The 10,201-nt window shown below is 39.6% G+C and overlaps 1 protein-coding gene across 1 annotated transcript in view; it reads right to left on the bottom strand.

Annotated features, from left to right (window-relative positions):
• GRXCR1 (glutaredoxin and cysteine rich domain containing 1) overlaps positions 1–9,880 on the bottom strand; it is a 36,475-nt gene extending 26,595 nt beyond the window's left edge. Inside the window, exon 1 of the mRNA XM_015623628.2 lies at positions 9,408–9,880. Coding sequence (XP_015479114.2) covers positions 9,408–9,854 — 447 coding nt within the window. The 5' untranslated portion in view covers positions 9,855–9,880. The remainder of the gene's footprint in view (positions 1–9,407) is intronic.
• Between the last annotated feature and the right edge of the window lie 321 nt (positions 9,881–10,201).

Below are 10,201 nucleotides of genomic sequence, written 5' to 3' on the forward strand. Positions count from 1 at the left end.
GTGCCTTGCTTTTAGATGTAGTAAACAAATAGCAAGATGTGAGCAGCGGGGCAGCAAAATGTTGCTTTTTCTTTAAAAAACTGTGAGTTCTTTAGAGACTGAAATCCTTCTGTCTTAGAGAACTTTCCAGGAGAAACAAAATTTTCCTTAAATAATAACGTGTTACTCCTTACAATTCCTAATAGTTTTAAAGCTTGTTAGATAATTAGCAATCAGTATTATTCAAAACAAGGGTGAATTCCAAAGAAACTGTTATTTGCCTTTATACCAGCACTGGGTGATTTGTCAGTGCAGCTCATAACACTGCATGGTGCTGTAAACATGTGCAAATATTTCCCAGTAAGTCTTTCTGTATTTCTCTGTGAGAAGTGGAGAGGGAATGAGTCTGTGTGTGGTTTTACTGCAATATTGAGGACATGTTCATCTGACACTGATGGATGATGTCTCTAGATAAAGTTCCAAAGCAAAATTGTACTAAGGTTGTTAAAATGCTTTCCACAATTCATACTAGCAATGAATGATGTTTTTTCCTGTCTTCTTTCTCGCCATGCGTGAAATGAGTCTCTACCTCTGTGGCTCCAGCTGCTCATCTGTGACCATTTCTGTTGCTTCCTGTGATGGAGGCTATAACGAGTCGTGCTGTGCCAGCTTCTCCACAATATAACTACTGCATCAAGCAAAACAACAACATTGCCTGTTTGGATGGGGAGCTGTAACTTTACAGCTTCTGTTCAAAACCAACAGGCTGGGGATGCTGCCCTATCTATTATTCCTCCTACAAGCTTTGGAAAAACTCATTGAGGCTTGATTTTCATGCTTTGTACTACCTTGCAAAGGATGTTGCAGCAATTAGAAAGGTTTTCCTGAATGAAAGCCATACCTTTTTCTCTCTGGTTGTAAATTCCATTCTAAAGAATGTTTTATTTCAGCTACAAAATTGTGATGTCACTAAACATTGCGGATACAGGCTAAAGTTCTAGACAAGAAAAAAAAATTGTCTTTTTCCTGACCATTTCCTTCTGTCAAGCTATTAATCATGTACCTTGTTTTGGTGCAGTATGTAATAAAATGCCAACCCTAGTAGACAAATATCACAGCAAGCTGTTGACAGACTGGAGCAGTCCAGCAACACAATACCTGTGGCACTTATACATTTATATTTTCTAGTTTAGTGTATTTTCAAATCTTAGTTCAGAACTGAAACTGTTTTAAGATCTGTAAACTAAATAATGGTATTTTAGTGCACTTAACGTGTTAGAATCTTTTTTTAAGTTTTAATAAAGGATCTATTTTTCATCTTCATTATTACCATACTTTTGCAATTGCAGTTTTGCTCTCTGGTGACACACTTGCCCAATGCAGCCAAATATTTCCTCCCATGCTTGTAAAGTTTTAAATAAAACATACTTAACCTAGGACACTCAAATGCAGTGAGAATCCTAAAATATTTGGTTGCAGAGTAATTTATTTGTACACAAAAGTAAGGGTCACTGACCAAGTATGATGCTAGGAATTAAGCACAGAGGTAATTTATTTCACCTTTATGTGTTCTACAAAATTTGTATTTGCTGTGTTGAAGGCACATAAAGTTTCAGGGACAATGAACTAGCAGGCAGCCTGTTGTACCGTGTCAAAAAAAGGTGTATAGCCCCAAATTTTCTTGATAGTCCTATTTATGAGAATACTTCACATTTCCTCCTTATTCTCCTGCTGAATTACCAAGCTCAGCTTCACAGACAGAAAAATAAAAGAGTCATTGCTACTAATTAATGATTAAGGCTAATCAGTTCCTCTTTTTCATCTCTGCTGTAAGAGACCAACACAGGAAAAAAAAATCTACTTTGAGAATTAGTAGAAAAAAATTCTGTGCTAACATTCTAAGATATTTTTGATAGGCTGCTTGTGTAACATGACCCTTTATCAAGTTAGTTTGAAGTAAGATGAAGCATTTTCCATGTTAATTCAAAGGCTGAGCACCTTATGGACCAGTCCCACAAAGGGACATTATGTAAGAGTCCCAGAGCAGTACATAGGATCAGTGCTTGTCTGGTATTCCAGGTCATCTACCAGAAAGATAATTAAAAGTAAGGGTCTGGAAAGCATATATGGCATTTCCTACTATTACTGTTTCATTTTATGACTATTTTCAGCTCAGAGAATTCCCTGAGGCCAATATGACTTAGGCATCCCACTAAGTAAAACCAGGAAGCCTTTTCTTCCATTTGGCGTTTGTGTTCATTCTTTCAAACAGAAAGCAAATCTATTTTAAGATTTGAAGAGAGAGGAATGAAACAAGGCAGCAGAACATGATTATTTGCAATCTCCCATGTCTTGAATACCTGATTCAGCCTCCTCTCTACCTTTTTTCCCTAACAAGCAGGTTATAGGCTTTTTCTTGGATACCTCCATGCACATGGAATTGTGTGATCACGGGAGGGAGGGAGGGGAGGAAGGGAGGGAGGGAGGAAATGGAAGTCAAGCATGATGCTGAAGAACACTAGTATTTGGTATGGCAAGTTGAGAATCAGAAAGCCTGTGTTCTACTCCTGGTCCAACAACTTATTCTCGCTATCTTGTGAGAGAGTTTCAAAGTCCATCTCCCAGCTCTGCCTCCTGCAGACACAATTTGTAACAAAGCAGCATATGCTTTTGTGCCATTCATGTAGGAGCTGATCCACCAGGAATGCTCATGGAACACCAACTGCATGAAGCCATGAGGGGGGACAGGCAATGGAACCCTTATTTTATGGATCCCATAGGATACAAGTAGGAAGTAACTCTCAGGTGCTGCCAATCCTGACATGCTGAGGCACATGGCCAAGGCAGAGCATAAGTGAAATTTTCATTAAGCAAGGGTTCTTGGTGCCTTTGAGGCAAGGTGGCACCAAGAGAGATTTGGAGAATCTGAGTTTTGTAGCTTGATGTCTAAGTCCTTCCTCAGAGGCCTGTGAGTTTTTTGAATCTATAACTAAAGTCTTAGTTCACTCTAATACTACACATTCTGTATATATATGTTTACTGTGGTAACACCACTCCTTCTTTGCTGTGCTCTTTCCCATGCAAGGCACAAGGCTAGCAGCTCAAGACACTGACCTCATTTATGGATCTTTTACAAGGATCAAGACTCATCAGAGGAAGAATAATTTTAAGGCTATGCAGTGCACTGGAAGCTTAGACAGACGTCCAGGACATGCTGGTCAGACTGCCAGCATAAAAGCCTAAATTTTTTTTTCTTCAGTTATTGATTCATTCATTAAAAAAATTGATACGTTTAACCACAGTTTTGTTGGTAATCTTCCCAACGTCGAGCGTATTGAGAAGCCAAGGCATCCCATATCTACACTTTTTTGAAAATGAGACAGCCAAGTCTTTTTTAACTCAAAATTTATATATCACTTTCAGAGGAGTAGATAGTTAAAAATTATTTATATTATTTAAAATATTTACTGATTCTATCAAGTATATGTCAAATATGTATTTCAAATCCAACAGAAGCAAATCCTAAAATGCCCTGAATAGTCAAGTAATAGATTTGTCTGACCTCAGTGTTTTACAACTGATTCCTACAACATGTGAGCAACAAAAACCAATATCCTAAATACTGACCAAATCCAGGTTCTACTTAAAAAGTTCACGACCATCTCCCTTTTAAATTCAGTGCATCTGTTCAGACATCTGCTCTGGAAACCACTTCTGATAACTGTGACATGATCAACAGCATCAGCTGAATCACTGTCCCAGGCAGTGTGGTCACAGATCAAAACCCTTCTGAGGGTACAAAGCAAGTGGTGAAGCAATGCTTTGACCATTCCAGTAGTGATTTAGTTGTCCTTCTCCCTCTGATTTTTCTATAACAAGCAAAAACCTGCTTTTCATAATTATTTGATCCTCTATGTCATTGCAATTTTTCCTGTTCTCTAGTGGATTTCAGTGCAACACTGTTCAATAATTACTTTTACAGACTTGCTAACACTAGGAAAAAACATTGAAGTTTGTAACTCAGATACCTGCAGCTCACTGGTATTTATCTCTCTTCACATAAGGGAGTTACTACAGCAAATGCTCTATGCAAGCAATCCAGTCCATTGTTTACTTTTGTAAGCTACGTCCATTTGGGAATCAGAGTAGTGTGCATGGAGAAGAATATGAAGGCAAAGTTCAGGAGAGTTATTACCATTTTTGTCCAGTGCTGGACAAAAAATCCAGAAGAGGATTTGGAATTCAAATGGTCAAATGATTTCTGGAGTTTCAACACTGATCATCAGCTGATCAGCAAGAGAGAGACTTTCTCTTTATAAAGTCTTATCAAGACTTCTCCAGTGAAAGTGCAGATCTCTCTCTCTCATCTCCCCATACTTTTGGGGACTGTAGTGATATATGCTCCAGAGGCTGCACTGATATACAGCATGCCACCCACCCTAAAAACCTTTGTTCCTACTACTACACAAGGACTTTTCCTTTAACATCACTTTGAAGCCTCTGACTTTTTCAGAAGATGGTTGGCTTTGCTGCTGTATTTCACTTTATTTTGTTTGTGGTATGAGCTAGCCCTATGGGTCTGTAAGCTCTGCGTATCCTGCTGTATATTCAGTTTTCCATGTTACCTGCAAGCAGAGAAAGACGAAAGTTCGCTTAACCACCCCAAAAGTTCTCCTCTTAACAAACTTCGACATGATTCTTTATTCTTTCCCACCTTTCTCTCTAAATATTAATAAGCTCATTCTTCATCAGGCTGAATAATGAGTTACACTTCACAACCTTAAATGTGAGCTCTGCCTGAGAAACTGTGTTTGGAAATACTGTAAAGAGACTGAGTGTGTAATGTCTGCCTCTTCATCCGTATCCTCTCTGACGCAATGCTCACAAAGGCATTCATCAGGTCTGTTAACCAGGCCTGCCCTTTTGCAATAGACGTCAGAAAGCCCTACCTGAGAATGAGTTCTGTGGCTAATTTAGTAGAACCTGATCTTTCAGAGGAGGCTGGAAGGCCAGTGGACTGTGTAAGTATGGGAATGGAGGAAAAATGCCCATGCTGAAACATAGAAAATGAGGAGAGACCTGTGTAAAACCTTTGGCTGAGCTCCATTACATTGGACATTAGGATGGAAATCCAGCTTGGCATAAAATGATCATTGCACTACCTAGTAAAATATTAGACAACCCAAAGATTTTTGCTCTACATGACTCAGCCACAGCCATAGGAATGGCTTAGTCATAAAAACTGGTTGTGAAGAGAATTCCATTTATTTCAAGGAAAAAAGAACTATTTCTCTACTACTTTTTAAGGAAAGTTGCAGGAAATACTCATATACCTTGGCATTTAAACAGTGTTGTAATATTAGAATATGAAATTTCTGGTAGTATTCTGAAATAAAACCACAGTTACTTCAGATAAGCAGAGAAGTGGCTTATGCTTCTGACACAATTGGCAAGTCATGTACCCAGCTTCAGAGCTGCCAGCGCTGTCAGCTTTAGAGTCTCAGCAGGAGAAAATTTATACCAAGGAGGTGCATGAACAGGGAGACTGGGAGCTCCAACTCCCTCCTGCTTTTCAGGATTTTCAGCCGTGTGTGTTTCTCACAAATAAACTGTTCCCAGCTGTCTGACACCTGTATTTCCAGCACTGTGGGAGGCTACCCCCAGGCCCAGGTTAGGTGCTAGTGGGGGCTGGGTGTCACATGTGACTGTCCCCGCCCTCCACAGATGACCACCAGTGACCTCCCTCCCACCTTCCCCACCCTGAGTGGTTGTTATGTCAACACCCATCACCACCCCACCCACCACTCCCTCACCCTGCCAGGATGTGGTTGCTATGTCAACAGTCCCTCTGTGGCATCCACCCAAGGAGGAAAAGGCTGGAGGGGTTACCATGGAAACCATGCTGTCCTGAAGCATCACTAGAGCTGGTCTCTTCCCCACCTTTCTTCACCCAGAATGTTCTGCCTTGAAGCTGAAGCAAGCCCTGGACCCTGTCCCACATTCCATCCCCACGGCTGTGCTGGCCCCAGCTGCCGCAGCTGCTCCCACTCACGCGGCAGCAGCTTCCCCCAGGGATGGCTTGGGGAACAGGGATGACCTAAAGGGAGACCTTTCACTGTCACAGCACTGGAGCAGCTCTCATCTGGGGACACAGACAGTCCTGGGACAGAGTGATGTGAAGGACTCAGCTTCCCAGGGAACAGCAGAAATGAGAGGTCACAGATTGAACGGGTGAGGGAAGTGCTGACTGTGGGAAGATGTAGCTGGATGTATATCTAGCACATCTACTAGATATACATTCTCAGACCAGGCTTGTATCTTACAGCAACAACAACCAAAAACACCCTTTCATCTAGAAATGCTTCCTGCATTACATCACTCTCTTAAAATTGGAAAAAAGCTCCAGAAAGTGTGATTTTTTTTCAGATAAGTTTGTTGTGGGAAGAAAGTGTCTGAACCAATTCTGTAGAAAGGCTGTAGTAAGAAAGCATGAAAAAAAAATTTCACAAATCCTGATATTTCCATAGAACGTTAAAATGCACAAGTGCTTTTAGCACAGGTATTTGAACAGATAAAATCAAAGGTTTTGGGTGCACAACATAATGAAGCACAGTTAATGAATCCCTGCTTATCCCTAGAATATCTGAGCAAAGTGATTTGCTTTAAAGGATCTCTCCTCTATCGCAGGAAGCCTCTAGGGATTTGGGGAAATACTATATTACAGGAGATTGCAGATATAGTCTGAAGAATTAGAATGCTGATATTGCAGAAAAAAACCACATCCTAGTTTCAGGGTCACAGAACACTCAAACATGCTCAGTATTTGGCTTCTTACATGCACATTTTAGTTAGGAAGTGATATAGTAAATACTAACTAAGAAGCATTTGCATACAAGAATATATCAGTGTTTAGAATACAGGATTGTCAAGAGTTCATGTGCGTACTCTGAGATTAAAAATACTGACTTGACACTAATGCTGAGAGATATTCAATGAATTCATCTCATACCAGTTCCTGCTGCTGAATCATCAAAGGGACAGAGATGGACTCTCCTCTGGGAGGGGCACTCTTCTCTTAACTGTTGTTTTACATTTGCTGCTGCTTGTCTAAGAGAAACATGTACTTGGAATGACCTTGCATAATCAAGGGGGTAACTTAGAAAAATGCCCAGATCAAGGGATTTTGTGTTGTACCTGCTAACTTTCTATATAACCTTTCTATCTTACTAAATCTTTGAAATAAGAACTCTTGTTGTTCTCTAACTGTTATTACAGCTCAATTAATTGTCTGGAACATGCTTACAGAAAACCAGAAATCATCTTTTACTCTCATTCTAAAGCCCATTATTTCATTTGTAATTGGATGGATTTCAATCATATTTCTCATTAAGATTGAGCAGTTTCAAATCCATCTCAAAGGTAACCTTTGTGTTTTGCTCTCCTCTGTGCTCACCATGTGGCATACAAATTGGCTCAGAGTATGACATAAAAGACATGCAAACCATCATTCTTTTTCACTAGACTTGGAACTTTATCTCTGGGGAAATGGGAATTTGTGTAGACACCTCAAATCATTATATTCTCTGTATGGTTGAATATATGTCTTTGATCCAGTAGGTGCTTAATGTAAGAATGTAAAGTTTTTTCTGCAAATCATTTATCTAGACCTGCCTAGGAAGAAACTTCTCAGTTCCACATATATTTTACTTATCCCCTTTTAAAACCTGCCTTTTCTTTTGGACTTTGAAATGCAGAGTTCTTCATTGTAATTACATGCTGTATGAAAAACTCTTTGGTTTGTTTTCATCTGATAATTTAATTTTTCCTCTTTCTTCCACAGTAAAATATTGTCAATAAAAATAAATCCTTACCACCTTTTAAATTAGTCATTATTTTAATACAGGTTTTAATTAAGGAATTCTGCAGTAGACTTGGATACATTTTATTTTCTGAAGGCATAAAATGGTTATGCCTCCTTGCAAGAAAATACTTTCTTCTGGCAAAACACCTCATGGAAATAGGTGTTCCTACCATTAACTCTGCTAGGAGTACAAGAAGCTTTACAATCTTAGCTTTGTGCAACTGATGTAGGAGGAGACAGCTTTTAGAAGGGAATAAGACTAGTGGAGTGAAATTGGGTACTCTGTGTAGTGAAACAGCACAGAACAGTGGAATTGAAGTTGGAGAAGAACCCAAACTTGCCTCAGTTAATATTTACTGATTCAAATATACTTTAAAAAAAATGAGCTTGTTACAAGTTTTATCAGAATAAGGAATTAAGGACAAACTCTTCCATGAGTAACTTGAAAGAAAGCAAACTATTTAAGTGCTATGTAATGTGATGTAAAGAACAAAAATAAACAGGAAGCTCTTCTCTGAAACTTCAATTTCTAGAGGAACATTCATATTGACAAAAAGACTGTTAATTTAGGTACAGCACAGAGGGTAAATTCATATCCAGAAGCAAGAGAATGTTAATCTATTGCCATTTATTCATGTAATATGAAATTACCTCATTTCAAAGTAATTTCAAAATGCAAAGAGTCATTAGTAATATCAAATTCCCCATGCTTTAAAACTGCATAAAAGTTTTAGAATAATGCCCTGAAACCATCACAGGATAATTTACTTGAAAAGCATAATTTTGGGTTCTAAGAACTTCAGAAAGAGTCTGGTAACACACTTCTTGCTGTGTGAATATTAATGATTGAGAGGCTTGAATAGCATATACAGATAAATTATATATATGGGATAAATATTTTAGAACTTTTATCTTGATTTTTTCTGAAGGCCTGTGTTTCTCTGACTAAAGCATTCGTGTGGCATATACTGTTTCAAATACAGATATTCTGCTCCTTTTACAAAACAAATAGAAAACAGACATTAATAAAAGAGACCTCCAGCTAAGATTTCATTCCCCTGAAATTTTCATGTGGGAAAACCGTCATTGAGGCCACCCTGCACCTAGTTTGATCTACTTTGCAGATTAAACAGAATGGAATTTGCAAGTATACATATTTACATGCAGGGGACAGTAGATAACATCGTAAACTCATTAGATTTAATATAATAGGAGTGGAAAAATGACACATCCCTGTACAAGAGACCTGTAGAGATCTCCAGCAAAGCCCCAGTTAAATCCTCTGTTACGTTTCTTTCCTAATCCAGACATGGAAAGCACAACATACATATTTCTACTCAGCAAACATTAGGTCAATTTTGAAAAGCAAAGTTCACAGTCAATATGGCATGTGGAGCAGTTTTATAGTAGAAGGACCAACAAACCCCTCTGGTCCAAGTGGACAGCAGTGGGAACGAGACAGAATATTGAGAAATCCTAAATGAGAGCAGTTCGAACAAAGGGAAGAATAATGTGTGGAGTTAAAAGGGGCAGAGGGACAGCTTACCAGCAGAACTGCATCACCTACCTGAAATACTTTTGCCAAATTGTCAAAAAGGGCTTGACCAGCACTGACTTTATGCTTGACTCCCCTGACTGTGCCATTTTTGCTGAGGATGTTGACTCGCTTTGTACCAAACCCCTTCTCTTTAGTGGCTCTGACTAAAATGAGCAAGTCATCCTGCTCATTGTCGTTTTCATCACACTCTGACCCTACGTGTCCGTTCTGCTGCCCGTCCACCTCGCTCAGCCGGCTGGTTTGGTCAGTCTCTGAGCTGCTGGCATACTCGGAGTCCAGCGAGTCGGCAGCCTCCCCGTCGGCATACACCTCCTTCAGCACCCGCCCGCTGTGCGAGGACGCCACGCGGAACCGAACCTTCCTCAGCAGCCTCTCGCTGTCCGCCTTCACCTCGCTTTTAAACATTGCCTCTTCCATTGATATGAGCAGTTTGCATTGTTCCAGCGTGGTGCCCATTGCATTTGCCAGTTGGTCACACTTAACAACAATATCAGAGCTGTTTTCTGTTGACAGGGGTTCTCATATTAAACTAAAGAGGGCTCCCAAGAAGCCACTGCCGTTCTGCGGTTAATAATGGATGCATTTGTGCTATGGTTACCTTTAAACTAAAACCTGAAAAGTGATCTCATTAATTAATTATTAAAAAGACATTGTGTACTTTTTAGCACTAAGGGAGAAAGCAAGAAAGGGAGAAATTATATTCATTGATTAAAATAAAGAGGGAAGGGCAAGGGGAAGGGGAAGGGGAAGGGGAAGGGGAAGGGGAAGGGGAGTTCAAGAAGCATTTGTTTGGACAACGCTCT

The sequence above is a fragment of the Parus major genome, chromosome 4, assembly GCF_001522545.3.
Source record: "Parus major isolate Abel chromosome 4, Parus_major1.1, whole genome shotgun sequence".
NCBI classification, from domain to species: Eukaryota; Metazoa; Chordata; class Aves; order Passeriformes; family Paridae; genus Parus; species Parus major.